The following is a 21756-nucleotide window of genomic DNA, read 5'->3' on the forward strand; positions in this document are numbered from 1 at the left end:
GACTACTTATGCTGAGTTCAGGTGCAAGATTTAGTGCATGGATGCATCTCTACTGACTACCGACATGAATGCACTCTGGCAAAAAGGACTCTGATTACAGCAAGTTGAGGCATCTGTGATCTTGAATTACCAGCCATACCCTGGCAGGCTCTATGAACTGCCATTGGTCACAACCCCTTGCTTCTCAAATCTCTTTCCTGTTTAATGTGTATGTGGCACAGCTTTCATTTTGTGAAAGCACCCTGGTAGCTTTTGCTTCTGATAATCATGAGTTTCCTTACTGAGTTCTGCATGTTTGAATAGACCAGACTTTGCAACTTGACTTTGATACAACCTCTTTAGAAAAATCTTAACCATGCAGGATAACTGTTTCTTTTCCAAGGCTCATCGGTGGAATACTTAATAACTTTGTTTTGTTGCACTTTTTTTTTTGTGTCCTGGGGTCTTCAAAGACTCTAAAAGATTGATTTTGATATAGTCCAAGCCTTAGGTAAAGTTGTGAATGAGAAATATGTTTTTCTGTGGTATCTTTTCCTATTTGCTACTTTGCTACTTCTCCCAAAGCAAAAGGGCTTCTTAAAAAACTCTTCCCTCTTATTTATTATCCCACTTACCCTCTTCTAAGAACTTGACCCTCTTTAGCTAACATTTCATTGAACTTTCAATGGTTTCTTTCCTTTTTCTGGGCACCTTTCTGCCCTCTTTGAAGATTCCTTCCAAATCTTTTTGCTTTTTCTTTTCCTTTGTTGATATTTCATCTTAACCAACTGCTTTTTCCTTTCTGTGTATTTTCCTGACATTTCTCATCCATATCCATTGCTTCATCTGCCATCTTTTGCACATTTTCTTAATCTGTGTTGTATTTTTGCAGGCTTCCCCCTGCCTGAACTTTGGACCCCTGTTTCTAAGCTACTTCATGGACATTTCTACTTGTTCTTCCTGTATCCATCTCAAGTTCAGCCTTTCCCTCACTGAACTATGTTCTTAGCCAAAACTTGCTTTTCTGACTATATTTCATATTTCATGTATTGATCTTCTTATGCCCCCAGTTATCCAAGATCAGAAGCAGGAAAACCCTTCATTGATTCATTCATTCATTCTCAGATTTTTTTTTTTTATTGGTATCCGGCCAGTGCTAGGCATACAGTGTCATGAAAATAAACTCTAATGTGGAAGATAAATTGCTACATTTACAACTAAGCATTAAAATTATAGCTTTTGATAGTCTATTACAGAAACAAATGGGATGGCATATGATAAAGAATAAGTCTGGAGGAATAGTTTTGGATAGACAGTCAAGAGAAGTTCTATGTGACATGTTGAGATGAAGATTGAGAAAAAAGCCAACATGTATGTTGCTGAAGAAAGATGTCAGGTGGACAGAAGAACAGTCAAAAATAAAAATTCTGTGGTATCTTAGTCCATTTGTGCTACAGTAACAGAATCTCTCAGACAGGATAATGTATAAAGAACAACAGTTTATTTCTCATCGTTTTGGAGGATGGAAGTTCCAGATGTTGGTACTTGTATTTTATATCTGATAAGGACTGTATCTCCAGAACAGGGGAATACTGTGTTCTCATGTCATGGAAGACATAAGGCAAAAAGGGGTCAATTCCCTCTGATAGGTCCCTTTATAAAGGCACCTAATGCCATTCAACCCAGAGGAGACTTTGGAAAGGCCCCATCTCTTAATCTTTCACATGGCTACACCTAAATTTTGAAGGGACACGTCTAAACTTTAGTAGGTGGGGAAGAGCTGTCGTGTTCAAAGCACTGACCTAAAAATCGGTTTTCGTGTTGAGAAGGGGAAAGTGGGAGTGTGGTGAGGGTGGAGAGGGAGGCAGAGAACAGATGTGCAGGGCTTTGTGGGCCCTGATGAGGAACTTGGATTTTATTCTGTATGCCATAGGAAGTCATAGAATGTTTTTAAGAAGAGTGGCACAAACTGGTTCATAATTTTAAAAGATCATATGGCTGTAGGATGGAGGAGGGATTAGAAGGGAGACAGTTTTAATGTGGAGAGGAAATTAAAGGTGTTGGAAGTTTTCTAGCAATGACCATGATATGAAAGTGGAAGGGGGTGTGGGTAAGTGAACAGACAGGGGGTATTTTTAGTGGTCTTATTTCCTTATAACCCACTGTTTATCTCAATCTCATTCTGTCCTTGGAGCAATCCATGCTATTTGGGACTTTGCACATCTAGGTATTTACAATGAAATCCTAATTGTTTTGATTCTTATTCTTTCATGGCTTTAACTGGAAACCATAGTTACATGATATCTGACAAAGAAAGGTAGAGAATAATACTTAAGGACATAGTCTTCAAAAGTAAGCTTCTTTGGCCCATATTTATGGTCCATGACTTGCTAACTATGTCACTTAGGGTAAATTGCTTAACCTTCCTGTTTCATTTTCTGTAGGTACAGAAGAAGAAGAATAGTAATAATATGTATTTTCAGGACTTCACAGGGATTAGCATATACAATACAATCTTCTGTGCATTTTAACAGTGTATGGTATATGCTCAATAAAAGTTAGCTGATGGTGTTTTTTCTGATAACAATGATAGAGAACTTGAAATCTGACTCTCGAAGGTTTTCAATATAATTACCTTTTGTAAACTTTTTATTTTGAGACAGAATCTCACCATTGTGGAATCTGGCCTCAAACTTGTGATCCACGTGCCTGTAGCTGGTACTTCTAAGTTATTTGTAAAACTAAAAATCTGAATTGGAAGGACATCATGGCTAGAGTGGGAAGGTAGCAAGGTAGCTTTTCCTTGAGTCTCCCTTCTTTGGAAAATATTCCTTTAAAAATTATTTTTGTTCCTTGTTGATTTTTAAATCTTGCTTTTACTGACCTAAATCATACCATTTTGATTTTCCCTTAGAGTGATCTGAAAGAAAATGGACATACAATTTTAATCATGGCCAGGAAGATAAAATGCCTGTGAGTTGAAAAGAATAGGCTTTTTGGTGCTACTCTGATCTCTATGTCTTACTAATTCCATAGTGAACAGTCCTCAGTAATTCCAAACTTTCATTGTCTTATTGGCCAGTATTGATTGTCTCTTTTATCAAGTAATCAGTGATCTCTCTATCTTAATTTTCCAAGACTTTTCAGGATTGACTAAATAAACAGATGAATTAATCCTTAAAAAGTTTCTCACAATATTTCCTTCTTTTCCTATTATTGCTGTCCTCTGCCTAAAGTATATCCTCATTTCTTTTTTTTAAGGAATATACATATTATCCTTTTAATATCACTCTATTCAACTTTTAAATGTTATTGATGAATTAATCTTCTCAAAAGTATGAAGCTATTCTTATTGTCTTTCATTTTCAAAAAAAATTAAAAAACTATTCACTGAGAATAAAGTTACAAAGAATTCCTATTCAGATTATGTAAAGAATTTCTGCCGGACAGTAGTGCCTGTTTGTAATCCTAGCCTCATCAGGCTGAGGCACATAGATCACAAGTTTAAGGGCAGCTTCTGGAATAGTGAGAGTCTATCTCAAAATAAAAAATAAAGAAAGACCTGGTGATGTAGCTGAGGGGTAGGGTACCACTGGGTTTAATCCCCAGTACCACCAAAAAAAAAAAAAAAAGATGAACACCTAATTAAAAATTGGGTCAATGCTTAAAAGAAATATTCAACAAAAGAGATTTATAAAGGTAATAAACAATCCTCAATTTCAAGAGTCATTGGAGATATGCAATTAAAACCATTATCAGAATGGAGATAATTAGTGATTGACATTCCCAAGTATTAGTAAAAATAATGAGCAAATAGCATTTTCATGTACTGAGAAAAGGAAAATGAATTAATAGTGCTACTTGAGAAAAACTGTTCAGCATGATCTACAAAATTTTAACATACACACATATGAAAAATTTCATTTCTTGGATATCTATCTGAAAAAAACAAGTGGTTGGTGTACCAAAACACATGATGGAAACTTTTAGGCCAGTATTATTTCTAACAGCTGAAAAAAATAATTTCTAATGTTTATCTTGAGGAAGATGATAAAATAAATTATGGAAATTTTTACTATGGAATACTACATGCTATTTAATATAAAAATTCTGTTACACACTACAACATGCATAAAACCAAACATAATGGCATAGCAAGCAGGCTATGGTGATCTATAATGAGAGGTAACATGGGAATTATCTTTGAGGAGGTGAACAAGGGAAGTGATTGAGAAGAGGCACTGGGGAGCTTGTAGGAATGCTACCATTCTTCTATTTATTAGCCTGGGTGACCCTTATGTGAGTTGGATTAATTGGCATAAATTCATCAAGATGTACATTTATAATTTGCAGATTTTTTATCTCTCTATTTCAATTATTTTTTGAAAGTCTTTGCATCAGCCATTGTATCAGATCACTGTCTTCAGATTGACATTCTAGATTCCCCCAACTGAATTTCAACCTGTGAATTTTCTCACAGTTGATTCTTACATCTTTGCACATGTCCTGTTTTTTTTTTCTCACAGTCTTTACTAGTAAATGAAGAAGAGGCTTCCAATTGTCCTTCTAAACTACTGTTTTCATCCTTTTGATAATAGAATATTCTAAATTTTGACTGGACACAGGACTACCTGTGACCAGTCTTCTGACTACATTTCTTAGTCTGCTTTGCTACTAGGTGCGGTTGCAGGTGATTAAGTTTGGGCCAGTGGTGACCTGCATGACTTATTTTTTGTATGTTCGCGATTACTTCTGGCTGGGAAATAGCAATGTCTGAGAAACCTTGGCAGCTACTTGTTCCAGATGGCAAAGCTACCAGGCTGGCTCTGGATCACTGGACTGTTAGATGAGAGAGAAACAAAATTTCTGTTTTTTTCAAGTTATTTTGAGGCTTCTTCTTTACAATATAGTGTCTGCCTGAACACACTTAGTACTTTCTAAACATTGTGATTCATAGTACCTCTGTGCACAGCTCCTTTCTGAAATGCTCGGGCCTAGTGATGTGATCCCCAGTTTGTGCCATGGGTAAGATTTTTGTCTCTTAAAGTGCTTTCCATTTTCCAGATATGTGACTATGGGAGAGGTATTGCTTTATCCGAGACTCAGGTTCTTTACCTGTGAAATGGGAATAAGAGATTATTATTGTGAAGTTTAGAACAGATAATGCACATGAAGTGCTTAGCATGGTTTGGAGTACATATGTAGCCCTCAGCAAATTAATAGTTTTAATATATGTTGATGATATCATAGAGTTGAAAATCACAGCACAGATGTTCAGTTTATGTAGGAGGGAGATATAAATTAAGGATGTTTTGGAGACAAGTTCATCTTGTTTTTATCATCCCAGACTTTCTAGAAATTTGTGATTATTTAATAATGTTAGAAATAACGTAATGTGAACCTAGACCCTATAACCAAGCAGTTCTACTCTATTTATATTTCCAAATGAAATGAGCACATTGGGTGTCCAAAAATATGGACAACATATTTACAGCAACATTATTTTTGATAGACACAAATAGAAATGACCTAGTTGTTTTCCAGATATAAGAGCAAAACTAATTCTTAATTTTAGCAAGTTTCTTGTAGATTCCCATTTCTTATAGGTTTCTTATAAGTTTCCTCCCTTTAAAAAATTGGAGGTATTTATGCATGACAATTGACTCCTTAAGAATACGATTTATGTATTACAATATTCTTTGGCCAAACTGCTAAAAACCTCTAAGGCAATACAAATAAGTTGTGCTTATAATTTTAGTATTTCCCTTCTAGAATCTTCTGGCAATTTTTTTGTGAACCTCAAGTATTTTCTTTAAGTTCCTAATAAGGGTGATAAATCATTTTAGTTTTTGGCTGCCTGAAAATACTCATTTTTTTAAATGATAATTTTCCTGATTATACAAATCTACCTGGAGACATACTTCCTCTGAGAGTCATGAAGATATTATTCTGCTGCCTTCTGACTTTCTGATTTAGACAAGTTTCCTGTCAGACAAGGTGTTGTTCATTAAAGGTGATCTATCTTCTCCATCTAGCCATGGTTTTCTGCCCATTTTACTACTATTATTCAAGAGGGGATTTCTGAAAACCAAATTATTCTGTTTGGGATCCATTACATTTCTTAAATCTGAGTTCCCCTAACTCAGTTTTCCTCCACTGATTTCCCAAAAGGGTGAGACATGAGTCAAATCAAAGTAAAACAAGTTGTGGTGTCATGAATATTTACAAACTGTCAGATTTTCTTCTGGTCCATACATTGCTTCATGTGCACTTTTATTTTTGAGGGTCCTGTTTTTTAAGTGGTGGTAACTGGTTCCTGTCGAATGGCTCATCATTCATATGACCCTGAAAGTTTACCTGATTTTGAGAGCGCTATATTTTAAACTATGCATATATTGTTCATCCTTTTCTACTTTGTTTATTTTTTTTCTTTTCTTTTCTTTTTTTTTGGGGTGTAAGCTTCTTTTTAAAAAGAACATTAAAGGAAGTGAATGCTTTTGTCCTTGGCACATTTTTACTTTTCAATATGAATTATTTTTTTTTAATTAGAAATATTTTAGACACATATGCACTAGAAAGGAATGGAGGAATTTTGTTGTTGTATTTCAATTTTCTGTAAATTTTTGAATTTTTTTTAATTGATCAAGCTTGGTTGAGAAAGAAAAAGAAATGTCTTGAACTGGGTTTTAGTCCACTTGAATAACTTTCTACTGTTGCCACACGGAAAAGCAATATTTTCACCCTCAATAGGAGCCCATGGTCTTTTCTTCCCCACATCCCATTGCCTTTAGGTAAAATTTAGGTTCACAACAATATTGAACAATAATACAGAGAGTTCCCAAATATACGTTGTGCCTGCAGGCTCATGGTGGCCTCAACTATCAACATCACCAGATTGGCATATTTTTCTACAATTGGAATAGGAATATCATTATCCCTGAAAGTCCTTAAGGTTCACTAGGGTTCATTAGGATTCACCATTGGTGTTATACATTTTATAGGTTGTGACAAATACATAATGACCTATATCCACCATTTTGGCATTAGACATTATAGTTTTACTGTACTAAAAATCTTTGCTCATTCTTCCCTCCATCTCCCATAATCCTGGCAACCACTCGCTCTTTTACTGTCTCTCTAGTTTTTCTGCCTTTTCCATTATGTAATATAGTTGGAAACAGTACAGTTTGCATCATTTTCCAAATCACTTCTTATATTTAATAATATGCATTTAAGTTTGTTTGTCTATTTATTATGGTAGTGTTAGATAGCATTCCACTGTCTGGATATCAAAGTTTATTCACAGTTTGCCAAAGGATGACTTACCTGTTTTAACTTTTGAAAATTATGAATAAAGCTGCTATAAACATTCATATTATATTTTGTGTGACATAAATTTTTAACTCATTTGGTTAAATACCAAGGCATGTGAATACTGGATCATATTATAAGAGTTTTTTGTTTGCTTGTTTGTTTCAGGGGTAGGGGTACTAGGAATTTAACTTAGAGTTAATTTGCCACTGAGCCACATCCCCAGTCCTATTTTTACTTTTCTATTTTGAAACAAGGTCTAAGTTACTTTGGGAGGGCCTTATTAAATTGCTCAGGAAGGGCTTGAATTTGTGATCCTTTTGTCTCTGCCTCCTGAGCTGCTGGGATTATAGGTATGCAACACCACACCCAGTGTGTTTAGTTTTTATTTTGTTTTGTTTTGTTTTGTTTTTGGTACTGAGGATTGAACTCAGGGGCACTTAGCCACTGAGCCACATCCCTGGCCCTATTTCGTATCTTATTTAGAGACAGGGTCTCACTGAGTGGTTTAGTGCCTTGCTTTTGTTAGGGCTGGCTTTAAACTCATGATCCTCCTGCGTCAGCTTTCAGAGCCTCTGGGATTACAGGTGTGCACAACCATTACCGGAAACGTTTATTATTTTCAAGAAACTGCTAAATTGTCTTCCAAGGTGGTTATGGCATTTTTCACTCTTGTGAAAAAAGAGTGAGAATTCCTGTTGCTCCATATCCCTACAACCTCTGGAGGCAAATGTTCTGAATTTTGACCATTGTAATCACTATATGTTGGTATTTCATTATTTTAATTTGTTTTTTCCAAGTAACATAGAACATTCAACATTTTTTTTTCAAATGCTTATTGTCATCCTTACATGTACACATATTTTAGTGTGGCATCTGTTTAACGTGGGTCCTTTTGTTTCCTTTTGTTTAATTTTATGAGTTCTTTATAAATAGTGGTTAATAGTCCCCTTTTTTATGTTCCTTGTGCACATATTTTCTTCCAGATTGTGGCTAGTCTTACTCTCTTTACAGTGTCTTTTACAGAGAAAAAGCTCTTCATTTTAATGAAGACCAGCTTATCAATTCTACTTTTCATGGATCTTGCCTTTGGTGTGGTATCTGGACATACCATGACAAAGATCCTCTAGATATCTAGATTTTCCCTAATGTTATCTTTGTAGACTTAAGTATAAGTTTACATTTTACATTCAGGCCTATTTTTTGGCCTACCATTTTTGAATTTATTTTTAAAGGGTATGAAGTTTGCATTTAGACTTTTTTTTTTTTTGCATGTGGATATCCAATTATTCCATCACCATCTATTGAAGAGATTGTCTTTTCTCTGTGGCTTCACCTTTGCTCCTTTATCAAGATCAGTTGACTCTACTTAATGTGGGTCTATATCTGGGTTTTTTGTTCTGTGTTTCATTGATATTTTGTGTATTCCTTTGCTATCATCACACTGTCTTGATTACCATAGCCTTACTTAAGTTTTGAAGTCAGGTAGTATCTTTCTTCGACTTTATTCTTCTCTGTTTATATTTATGTTACTTATTTCCACATCCCCTCCCAACCTTTTTTTCAGTACCTGAATTTGAATCTAGGGGCACTCAACCTCTGAGCCACATCCCCAGCACTTTTTATATTTTATTTTATGAAAGGGTCTTGATAAGATCTTAGGACCTCACTAAAATTCTCCTGCCTCAGCCTCCCAAGCTGCTGGGATTATAGGCATGTGCCAATCATGTCTGGCCTCCCACATTTTTTGAGAGCATTTGTTGTAAACACTCTTTTTATGTAATAGACTTCTAGGTATTTGAAGAATACACATTATCTACAATAAGTAACAATTAACATTTGTTGAGAATAATATTTCAGGAAATATTCAGTAACCTTCAAATAAAGCCAAACATACAAATACTACAATTTCAGCCAAAGAAACCAACACTCAGAGAAATATAATGAAGTCCTCCAAGACTATTAGGTAGTAAATAGTGGAGTATGGCAACCTGCCTCAGAGAGCATAATGTGGGAACATTTCCAATATCTACAGCATGAACCAACTTCCTGGGAAAGAAATTCTACAAATTAGCCAGGTAATAAAGAAACAAATTATACTTTAATTGGACATTTACTAATCATGCATTATATGCCATGCATTATTCTAGGCATTAAACTTTCAAAATAATTGCTACCAAGCATCTTCTCTTAATGAGCTCATTGTGCAGTGTCTTATAGTAAATAAGAAACAAGTTAAAACTACAATAGTAGCTTTTTTTGAAATAGTTTCAAACTATAATCTGTGTAGATGTCCATCAAGTGGAAAATGGACAAATCGTGGTGTAGCCATGCCATGGAATATTGTTCAGCAATAAAAGTATGAGGTGGTGGTATGATAAGGTCAAAGTTTTTTTGTTTGTTTGGTTTTTGGCACTGGGGATTGAATCTGGGGCTCTTAACCACTAAGCTACATCCCTAGCTTTTTAAAAATTTATTTATTTATTTTTTAATTTTGAGATAAGGTCTTGCTAAGTTGCTTAGGACCTTGGTAAATCGCTGAGGCTGGCTTAGAAATTGCGATTCTCTTGCCTCAGCCTTCTAAGTCACTGGGATTTTGATGTAGTCCTATCTATCAAATCTCACTAGCAAAATCCTTTCAGTGAATCTCTATTGCAGCTCTTCTAACCAATTTAAAAGTGGAAAGTAATTTTTATCTTTAAGCTTTAATTCCTTGCCTTGTATTTAGGTCATTTTTTTTTTTTTTAAATTTTAGCTACCTATGCCCTAATAAAGCTACGGCTCACAGAAATTTTCTGAAATAAAAGTTCCACATTTTTTTCCCTTCACAAGATTGACTTCTTAACTCTAGTCTTTAAAATAATTTTTATTCTTTAGCATCCCTTTCCAAATAGACTCATGCATTTTAGAGTATGAGCCACAGACACCATACAACTTTTAACCTATTTTTTTTATCATTTGTTAGAAATATTAACAAAACTGAACTTCATTTTTATTTGCTTTCTGTTTCCTAACCCCAAATGTACAAAAGGATACTTATTGTTTTTTAACCTAATGGCTATCATTGTTAGTTAAAGAAAAATGTAAGAAATTGCCGTTACAATTTCCAGTCATGGCTGTTTGCTAAATTATACAGAACGATGACCCAAAGAGATAATGCAAATGATTGGATCTTCAGATGAACCCTAAACTCACAATGAACAATTGAGATTTCAAGGTAAATTAGTTTTTGCCTGTTTTCTTGGCCACAACAAAAACTGCTTAGTTAGGTGCTAGCACAGTGAAATAATGAAAAGGCAGAGAAACATCAGTCTAAATAATAACTGGTTAATCAGTACCTCAATTGCAAGTCATTTGTGCTTCAAGGACAGCAGCAGCATGTGTCTGGGAAGTGCTAAAAGTCCCTGATATAAGATAGTATCTGACAAGTGGGGCTCATTTCCCCAGCTTCTGAACATATGGCAAAGCTGTGTTTTCCAGTCTTCTTTGTGTGGCAGCGATTGGCCTCTGAGTAACATGGACTTTTGTTTGTGCTGAAAAGAGATTGAGCATTCCACATAAATAATTGTAATTATCTTTTCATTGAAGAAACATAAACATGGAGTTCAATACTATTTTCTTGGGTAAATCATCAAGTTTTGAAGGAATAGAATTAAATGTTCTGTGTTTTTGCAGAACATTAGTTGATGCAAAGTGAACAAATTTGGTCTAGGTTTGCTTTCCACTGAAACGTCTTTTTTGATTGATTCATTTAGGTTGAAATACTTTATTTTCTCCTTATGTCACTGTTACTTTGAACTGTTTTTCCCCCTGAAGTGTTGTTGTCTCTTTAGAATTCTGCAAGTTATGTTTTTGTTTTTATAAATATAGTCCATAACTCAAACACATGGGAAGATTTTAGAAAAAGTATTCTACAGATTAAAAATCCTTAATTTGGTTTATAAGCGTATCATTTTTTAACATAAAATCAGGGTGAATTTTGTTAGTAATCAATACAAAAAACTTCAGAGTTTTATATCTGGAAAATTTCTTATAAATTATTTAATCAACCATTTGTTTTGTTATCACACACACACACACACACACACACACACACACATACACACATATTAAAGCCTTGAGGTCAAATGGTATGATCTTTCCTTAGGTTAAAAAGAGAGTTTAAAGGTTCTCATAGTCACTTTAAATCAGTCCATTCTGCTTGAATAAATGTGGAATATATGTATATTCCATATTCTGTTCTTGTTCTTTTGGTGTAAATAGAAGTTCCCAGGTGGTTATGAAAATTAGATTATTTATAGGAGCTGTCCATAAATTCTTCAGTTCAGAACACTTTTGAAAACTGAATGCTAGAAGTTTAAACTTGTTTTGCTTATACCTTCCTTTTTCTTTATTTTACCATTGTTGTAGTTGTTGTTTATAAATTGGCAGCTCTTCTACTGCTTGTATTTATAACTATTTTAATGAAATTTCTCTCTATAACACCAACTACATTATGATCATGAGCTTGCCAGTTAAAATATCTGATAACAGCTTGACTGAAGAGGGAAAGATGCCAATTATTTTTGTCCTTTGATCTAGACATTAAATGTGTTATATTACCCATAGTTTACATTCCCGATTAAATTTAAATAGGAAACTAGATGTTGTTTTGTTATATCAAAAATTTGACTTTCAAATATTATTTTTCATTGGGTATAAAATTTTCACAAGCTACCCTGTTTTGATATGAATAACATGCTTGAGTAATATACCAGTGTCCTTGTCCCTCCATGTCTTGTCATAAACTTCCCAAGTGGATACAGTCTTCTATGGAGGCTGAGAATCTGGAACGATTGCAGTAGAGAGGTTTTCCCCATAATGATGATCTCTGCATTCATTCTTCTTGCCTGGTTTGTAGGAATTTCAGAAAAGATGACTTTGAAACTCAGAAGTATCTTTCAAATAAATCCAATAAAGCCAAGAAGAAACATGTAGAATTGCATGTCAGTCTTTTAACATAAATGGCATTTTGATTTTGTTAAAATAATCTTAATATCTTTAAACATGGCATCTCTTATTAATTTCATATGATTGCCTTACATTTTTATGATTGTACATATCATCTCATCAATGGGTAATTAGTAAGCTATCAGAAAGTTAAATAAGGGTAACTCATTTCTTTTTAGCTTTTTAAATTCATTTTTTCCCTTCACTAGCATTTTAAGATATACAATAAGATAATAAAACAAGTAGCAAGTCTGAGCACAGACGTGCTATCGCAATTTACAAATTCTGAGGTTTTTTTCTATCAGCTTTAATTTGAAGTTTTTCTAGTAGTAGCAATGTTTTCCAATGCACCCTGAATTGTCACGTTAGCTCATTTTTTGTTTGAATTCTTGCTGTCTGAAGCTTTTCCTGTCTCCCTTTTAAAATCTATTCTAAAAAATAAGTCACTGAATTCAGTTAACATGCCATTCACTCATCTTGAATGACATAAAAACAGTGGTATTATAAGTCTGGCTTTTACTATCTCCAGAGAGTTAATTTTTAACTTCTTAGAAATTTTACAATCAGTTTGTACAATATAGCCATTATGAAAAATTAAACTAACGCATTAAGTAATTCATATTAAAATAGTATAATAAATATTCAAAATTTTTAATGGCTTTGTTATTTTACTACAGTGGAATATTATCTGTACTCTTGAAGAAGTTTTTCTGGTCTGTATCTGTATGATGAAAATACCACAAAATGGTACATTTTTGTGCATTTCTTTCCAATATTAGGTTTAGTGATTTTACATCATAACTTGAAATAGCTGTGGTAGAAGTATTGACACTCAGAAATTAGTAAAGCCGCAAGCCAGGAGTGATTTATTGGTTTATTCATTGTGTTTGTATGGTAGTTGAAGTTTCAGTTTAATGAATAAAATTTGTACAAGGGTGAAAAATAGTTTAACAGTAAATCACCTGCAATATTAATTAAAATTATTCAGAAAGCTTACAGAGTGAGTTGAAATTTTATTTGTCATATCATAGTTAAATCAAAATTATAGGTTGGCAGATATGCAAGAATTTATGAAAATGTTCTGTGATAAGTGGTAACCTGCAGAATTTTCCATGAAAGTGTATTTTTTTATTATTATTTATAAATTGTATTTTGCACACATCTTTATCAGTAAAGTTTATAATAACCTATATATTTATGTATTCTTGGAGGGATAGTTGTCAGCACTCACAAGCACAGTGCTATAATCAACACTGCAGTAGTGACTGAACCTCTTCCATTTCCATTCTGTGTTCATGGGTTTGTGGATTGTTTGGATGTTTTATCTAAGGTCCTCTGTTTGCCTTTTTTTCATCCTTGAACTCAAAATCCAAAGCTATTAGATAGTACATATTTTAACAGTTTTACTGATATATAACTCACGTATCATGCAATTCATCATTTAAAGTGTACAACTGAATTTTCTTAATATTTTTGGAGGATTGTACAACCATTACTATCGACCAAGTTTAGAATAGTTTTGTCCTTCCTAAAAGAGTATGTTGAACAATTAGCAGTCAGTCTTTATTCTTTCCAGTTTTAACCAAGAAATAATCTACTTTCCATCTATGTAAGTTTGCCTATGCTAGATATTTTATACAAATTGAATCATATAATATGTGGTTTTTGTGTCTGTCTTCTTTCACTCAGCTTCAAGGTTCATCCACACTACACCATGATTGATATTTCATCTCTTTTTGTAGCAGAATAATACTCACTTGTATGGTAATACCACATTTTTCCATTCCACAGTTCAGGGACACTTACATTTCCATTTTTTTTTGCTATTACAAATATGGTACTATTAGTATTTGCATATGATACATTTAGTGTACACTTGTTTTATAATTCGTCTTGAATATATATTTTTGAACACTAGCTAGGCCATGTGATAAGTGTGTGTTTAATTTCTGTTACTGCTAAACTGTTTTCAAAGCAACTGAATCATTTTGCATTCCCATTAGCAGTGTAGGAGGGTTCTGATTTCTATACATCCTCACTCATACTTGATATTTTCATTTCAACAATCCAGGTGAATGTGAAGTAGGGTCTCATGGCAATTTTGATTTTCACTTGCTGATGACTAATGATATTGATCACCTTTTCGTCTTCATGTTGGTCATTTGAACATCATCATTGTAGAAATTGATATTCAAAGTCTTTCCAATTTTTAAATTGAGTTATTTGGCTTTCTATTATTAAATATTATTGACTAATGGATCTTATAATCCATACATAAATTCAAGGGAATAAAAATCAAAATAATTTTATACAGAAAATATTTAGAGGTCATACCCTTCTTAATTTCAAAGATTACTATAAATCCAAAGTCTTTATTAAGTAACATGATATTTGTATACAAGCTGATATATACATCAGTGGAATACAATTCAGACTTCAGAAATAAGTCTTACATTTATTCAATTCATTTTCAAGAGGATGTGATCCTTTGGTATGTGATCATGTATTATTAATGAGAACTCCTTATTAGATTTATGATTTTCAGATATTTTATCCTATTTCTATGGGTTGTCATTTTACTTTTTTTCAGAGAATTATTTGTAGTATAAAAGTTAATTTTGATGTAGTTATTTATGAATTTTTCTTTAATTACTGTTACCTGTGGTGTCATAATTCTGAGAACTTTGCCTTACCAAAAGTAACAAACATTTTAATCCTTTGTATTCCTGTAAGAATTTCAAGTTTTAGCTCTTATGTTTAGATCTATCCTCCATTTTGACTTAACTTTTGTATGTGTGGCTCAGTAGAGATCAGACTTCTTTTTTTTTTTTTTTTGGAACTGGGGACATAATTGTCTTGGTAGCATTTATTGAAAGGATAACTCTTTCTCTATTGCATTGTCATTCCTCTTGAAAATGAACTGAATAAATGTAAGGCTTTATTTCTGACATATAGATTCTGTTCTGCCCATCTATATATCAATTTTCGTACAAATACCAGGCTACCTAACAAAGACTTTGGATTTGCAGTAATCTTTGAAATTACAAAGAGTATGAATTCCAAATATCTTCTTTATAAAATTATTTTGATTATTCTTTTTCTTTTGCATTTATATATGAATTATAGATGAGCTTGCCAATTTCTGTAAAAAGCTAACTGGGATATTGGTAAGAAATTTCACTGATTAAAGTGAAAAAAACTTTTAGTATTGTCATCTTAACTATGTTAAATGTTCTGATCCATGAATATAGGATGTATTCCCATTTATTTCCACCTCATTTTAAATATCTCTTAACAGTATTTTGTAGTTTTAGTGTATAAGTCTTAAATTTCTTTTGTTAATTTTTATAAATTTGTTAATTTTATATCTAAATTTGTTCCTAAAATTGTATTGTTTTGGTGTCCTATGACATGAAATTATTTTCTCTAATTCAATTTTGTATTCACTAATAAATAGAAACATAATTGACTCTTGTATGTTGATTTTGACCTTGCTTATTAGCTCTACCAGTTTTCTTGTGGATTCCTTAGGATATTATGTGTATGAGATCATGTCATCTCTACAATAACATGCAAAGCATCTGCAAAGATAGTTTTATTTCTTTCTTTCCAATCTGGTGCCTTTTTGTTCTTTTTAAATCTCATTCCCTAGTTGGAACCTACAATGGACATTTGGGTCATTTATATTATAAGTTCAATCTCTGAAAGTATTTTTGAGTTTTAATCATAGAATGTGGGTGTGAATTGATGTTGAATCACAGTAAACAGAGCCACATGATGGGAGAATTATAGTTCATTTTTCTCCATTAACATGTGTGATTTCAATATTACCTTGATAAATCCTGAATTTCTGAATTCATGAAAAATTTTGAGTTTTGAATGATTGTGAAGCATCTCCAACACATTCTCCTATAGCACAATTTGTACCTCCTGTGAGCCAATACCATCTATAGCTGGCTCAATAAGGAGCACCCAAATCCTAAACCCTGAAACTTGTAAATGTTAGCTTGTTTGGGAAAAGGGCCCTTGAGGATATACCTTTGTTAAAGATTTTGAGATGAGAAAATTATCTTGGATTATCTGGATGGACTTAAATGCCATCATAAAGGTCTTTACAGTAGAGAGAGCACATTAGAGTAGAGGCATGCAGAAGAACAAAAAGTCATGTGATACAGCCACAAGTGGGAGTATGCTGGCGACTGCCAGAAGCTAGAAGAGACAGAGGATGGGTTCTCCCCTAGACCTTCTGGGAAGGAGTGCCACTCTACTGGACTTGAATTTGGACTTTGGGCCTCTAGGACTATGATAGAATAAATTTCTCTCTTTTTAAAAAGCAATCCATGTTATGGCCATTTGTTATAGAACCCAAAGGAAATTGATATTCATGCTAATAATCATTTGTTTGAATATCTAGTTTCTGCAGTAGATGGTTAACTGCACAAAAACCTCTATTATCTATCTCATACATCTCAGTAAGCGTAGTAGCTAGCACAGGGTTTGGCAGTACTTAGATTTTGTTGGATACTAGATAAAATGAATAAATGGGCTGTGGTTTTAGTGTTTAGCTGGGTGAATAGGTAAACATGCTAATGAATTTGGGAATAAGTAATATATTTATTTACACAAATGAATATATAGTGACTAACAACACAAATTTATTAGCTTATATAGTTATATAGCAAGGGAACTAGGTAGATGCTACACATTGATGATTGGGAGCAAAGGAGACAAGTTTCATAGGTAGTTTTTATATATATATATATAAAAACTACCATGTCCCAAGCCATCTTTTGTATTTTATTTAGAGACAGGGTCTCACTGAGTTGCTTATGCCTCACTTTTGCTGAGGCTGGCTTTAAACTCGAGATCCTACTACCTCAGCCTCCTGAGGTGCTGGGATTACAGGCACGCGCCACCATGCCCAACAGTTTTATTGATGGAAAAAGTTAGAATTTGGGTTTCTGGCCTAAAAAAAAAAAAAAAAATCTCTCTGAAAATGCAGGCCAGGAAGATGCATCTGGAATCATGCTTTCCTGGACACTTCCCTCTAAGCTCTAGCAATTTTTCAGGCTGGACACTGGCATGCTTCATGCAGCTTCTCTGGACTCCCAGAATCTACTGGTCTTGTTTCACAAGGCAGTGAGGTAATATCCAGGGGGCCCCAGTTATAGAAGAGAGACCTCAAGATGTCACAGAAGAGATGTGGAAAGTCTGAAATCAAATTATGAACTATATGCATCTGAGATAATTTGTGAAGGGAGCACTAAAGAGTGAAGAGAGGTGAGAGGCCTGGCTGTTTGGCTTAACATGCAATTTCATATGTCTTGTTATTGCAATGTGCTGCTTTAGTCACTGCTACCTACAAGACCTAATGCAATTAAGAAACAGGGTCCGGGAGGGAAGAAGGGAGGAAAGAAAGAAAGAGAAAAATCAAATCAACAGAAAGTAGAAAGTGCCTGGTGGTTCACTTTCAGTTTTACAGTAAACTCAGCCTGCTGGAGTTACTTTTTAAAGAGACTCTTGTCATTTGGCTATATACTGTGTAATAATTTTACTTACTGGCTTGTGCTGTTTACCAGTATGAATATGAATGGATGTATGGTGTTACTTCAGGTTAGTGTGTGTGTGTGTGTGTGTGTGTGTGTGTGTGTGTGTGTGTTTGAGGGAGAGAGGGACTTCACAAGTAGGAAGCCCTTTCATTCTGTAAGCATGTAAGATTAGCCTTTTTCATTATCTCCATCCTAACTTCTCATTCTTCTCTATCATCTGTGCAAACTCTTGGATCTAGACTGTACTTCCCATTGCCATGACTTGCCCTGATTCAACTTCTTCCTGATGTCAAATTATATTTCTTCCAAGAAGCTACCTTAGCAGGAGGTGATGTCTTCATCCTCTGAACTCCTATAGTATTTTGCTTATATGTAGCCATAAAATGACTAAGTCTACCATTTACTGAGTATTCAGTATATGCTAAACATTGGGTTACATCCTTTACATACATTATTTCATTTAATTTTTACAATGATTCTACTATCATCATTTCACAGCCGTGAAAACAAAATTTAAAGAAATTAAGTGAACTGAAGTTTAAGTGATCGAGATCCACAGTTCACACATAGGTGATTTCTAAGACTCTCAGCATTAACTTTTAACACCTTGTCCTTGAGTTTAACCTTGATAATATATGCATTTCCTTTTCTAGATTAGATGATGTTTGAGGAAAGAGACTCAGTATTATCTCTTTAATTTTTCTAATTACAACTCCTAGGACTCAGTAACTCAAACATTGGTTTAATGAATCAAGCCGTATCCAGAATGAAATTATTGCAATAAAAATTACTAGGCATTAAAATGTATTTTAAAATAACATTAAAGACTTATACGGATGATTACAAATAAAAACCCAAAAGATGGAAATTGTGGATAGGCATTATTTACATAATATTAAGTATGCCTTTCTTCCATTTCTTACAGTCCTGTATGTAAGTAATGCATAAAATGGTAGGATATTCATTCATGAATTTTTCAAGTTTTCTATGTAGATGATTCATCTCAGAGTATCAAAATATTTTGTCTTAATCAATTTTATGTGTTAAATGCAAATGACTATATTGATATTGTGGGGTTTTTGTTTTGTTTTGTTTCTAGGATGGAGTTGGCGTAGATGAGAAGCTGTCTTTGCGGCGAGTAGCTGTGGTTGAAGATTTCTTTGACATTATCTATTCGATGCATGTGGAAACAGGGCCAAATGGAGAACAAATTCGAAAACATGCTGGACAGAAGAGAACTTACAAAGCAGTAAGTAAAAAAAAGAAGAAAAGAAAGGAGGAAAGCATGCATTTTGAAATTTGTTATTATATTTGCTTAATAAATTTGAAATAATTATAAGTATTCTACAACATAAATTAGACCATATCATGGTCACACCCAACACTTAAAATTATAATTATTACTGATTCTGTTTTGGTCATATTTTTATAAGTCAATTGCATATAATTTAAAACTGTCTCTAGAATTCTCATATTGTTTTATTTTAAATATATATGTAAATATATATGCAAATATTTATAAAGTATGGTAGTTCCTGTCAAATGCCACAAATGGAAAGATATATTTGTATTACAAATTGTGTATCATAATATGTGAATTATAGGACTGCTGCCTTTACTGTTTAACAGTTCTTCCCATAAAGTCCTATTTATATATTTGAATATTTCTTATTTTACCCTTGTAGTTTATGGACAAAAAATCCTGTGTACTTTCTTATGTCTCCTTATATTAAATACATTTGTCCTGAATGATATGTATTTCTTAATTTTCCAGAATGAATTATTTAAAAATATGGGTCATTTTCATAAGTTTAATGCCCTTTTGAACATTTTTAAATGGAAAAATATAATGTTTTAATTGTAAAGTATTTGAAAAGGAGATTTAATTAACTGTTGTATATTGAAATGTATTTGTTGTCAAATGGAGTTATATATTATTTTTAAAGTTTATAATTATACCTACAGTTTTATCTAGACATTTTAATCTAGCTTCTTATTTAATTAAAAACTTGGTGAAATCATGTTTCTGTAGATATTTCATCTTTTCTAGCAAAATTGAACAGTAAATTATTCTTTTCCAATATGAGCAAAGTGTACATTAGAAGTACTTTATCAGCAATCAAAATAATATCCTCTTTTTGAATTCTTATTGAACTCTGCTTTTGGCTACCTTTATATTAACTGTTTTCAACTATATTGATACACAATATCAGTCTGGATCCATTTTTTTTTCAGATACAGAAAAATGTGTGAAATGCTCAAAGTTTCAAATACAGGTACATATGTTTGAAAATTAGCTACTGAGCATAAGAAATAGCTTCTTTTTCCATAACTATTTTTTGCTATATTGCCAGGATCATATTGAATCTTTGTAGTTGCATAATAACCCCTAATACATGTTGTATTTATTCCTCCTTTTCTATGGTTTTGTTTCTTGGCTGTTTCCAAATTGCATGGTTTGTGGGCAGGCACAACTGTAAGTTTCCTTACATAATTCTGCCACATAAACTTTCTTTTGACTTATACATCCAAGGAGACCTTCTTAGTTCTTATCATGACTAATGATAATGACCTAGCTTCTTGAGATATTTTTATGTAGACTAATATTACTGAGCACACTCATTTTGCCTGTCTCCTAAGCCAGAGTTGTTCCTCTGGACAGTAATAGGGAAAAGATTACGTATTGATCTACTAATATCACTAATTGTGCACTCTTTTGATAATACATTTTCATGAAACAGATACCTGAACTTGGTAAGACTCTCTGAGATAGGAATGTGTAAGTTCAGTTTTAAATGAAAAAAAAATTAGCAAAAATAAAATCCTGAACAATAAACAAGTAACTTCATCATTAGTAGAGTGGCAGCCATATCTGTTTAGGTGCCAAAAGCAATTTAAAATAATTTAATCTTTAAAATGAATTCATTAGAGACCTTTAATTAAATTGGAAGCATGGGTCAATACCTCATACCTAAAGCCTCGCCCTGTACTTTCTTAAATGAATGTAGAATCTGGTCCATTGTCATTATGCCTGCTATACACCTGCTGACTACTTTGAATAAACCTGCAAGTGTGTTTCCAACACATACACTTTGTATTAACATTATTAAGACGTTTTCTGCCTTTTGGGTTGGAATGCCATCTTTGAAAGCAAAAGCAGTACCTGAAATATCATCCAACCTCTCTTGAGAATGTTCTATTTGAAGATCCTTCTTTCCCAAGTTTATTTATTTTTTATTTCCATATTTAAAGTTTTATCACCTTGTCCTAATAGCAGGAAGGTTCTTTTGGCCTAAACTTTTTTTTTTCTGCTGGTATATCTCAATTGAATCCTAATTAGGGAACATTTCCATTTTATGGAGTAATAATTTATTGTAGGAAAAAAAAGAGAATTACTGCAGAGCCAGCAAAACCGTGCACATGACTCAACAGTGAATTGAATCTAATGTTAAAAATTAATATAAATGTTCAATTAATGGGGCATAAAACTAAAACACAATTTGAAATGGAATGGTTCAGTGCTATTAGAGCCATCGCCTGTTGGGTCAGAGTTTAGCTCTCAATGGTAATGCTGGAATTGGCTAGGCATTGGTAGGCTTAGCTATATAACCTATTGCAATTATAATGGTTCCCATTCAGTTTAGCATTTTTTCCTTAGTTCTAACACATTGGCTCATGTAGCATGCATGATTATGTTTATTGACCTTCTTTTTCTTCCTTTTCCTACATGGCCAAGAAACCATACTTATACAACTAATCATTAAAGCGTTTCATATTGTCTTAACAATATTATCAATAGATTTAGTGGTCATTTTATTTACTTTGCCTTTTTTGCAAATCTTCTTTCTATGTTTTCACTCTGCAGGAATTGATGGTCTTTTAATATTGGATTAACTTTTGAATGCTATTTGGTTTTCCTATCTGCAGT

The 21756-nt window shown here is 33.2% G+C and overlaps 1 protein-coding gene across 6 annotated transcripts in view; it reads left to right on the forward strand.

Annotated features, from left to right (window-relative positions):
* The window catches only part of Nol4 (nucleolar protein 4), a 308705-nt gene that overhangs the window by 52903 nt on the left and 234046 nt on the right, over positions 1 to 21756 (forward strand). For 3 of the 6 annotated variants that reach the window (XM_005325593.4, XM_005325595.4, XM_005325596.4), the window contains exon 2: positions 18928 to 19077. In XM_005325593.4, the coding sequence (XP_005325650.1) occupies positions 18928 to 19077 (150 nt within the window). Of the gene's footprint in view, positions 1 to 18927; positions 19078 to 20041; positions 20105 to 21756 lie in introns of those variants that run through there. The other 3 variants (XM_078030204.1, XM_013358726.4, XM_040273954.2) reach the window with 2 other exon arrangements.

This window comes from Ictidomys tridecemlineatus, chromosome 13 (genome assembly GCF_052094955.1).
Source record: "Ictidomys tridecemlineatus isolate mIctTri1 chromosome 13, mIctTri1.hap1, whole genome shotgun sequence".
Classification (NCBI taxonomy): Eukaryota; Metazoa; Chordata; class Mammalia; order Rodentia; family Sciuridae; genus Ictidomys; species Ictidomys tridecemlineatus.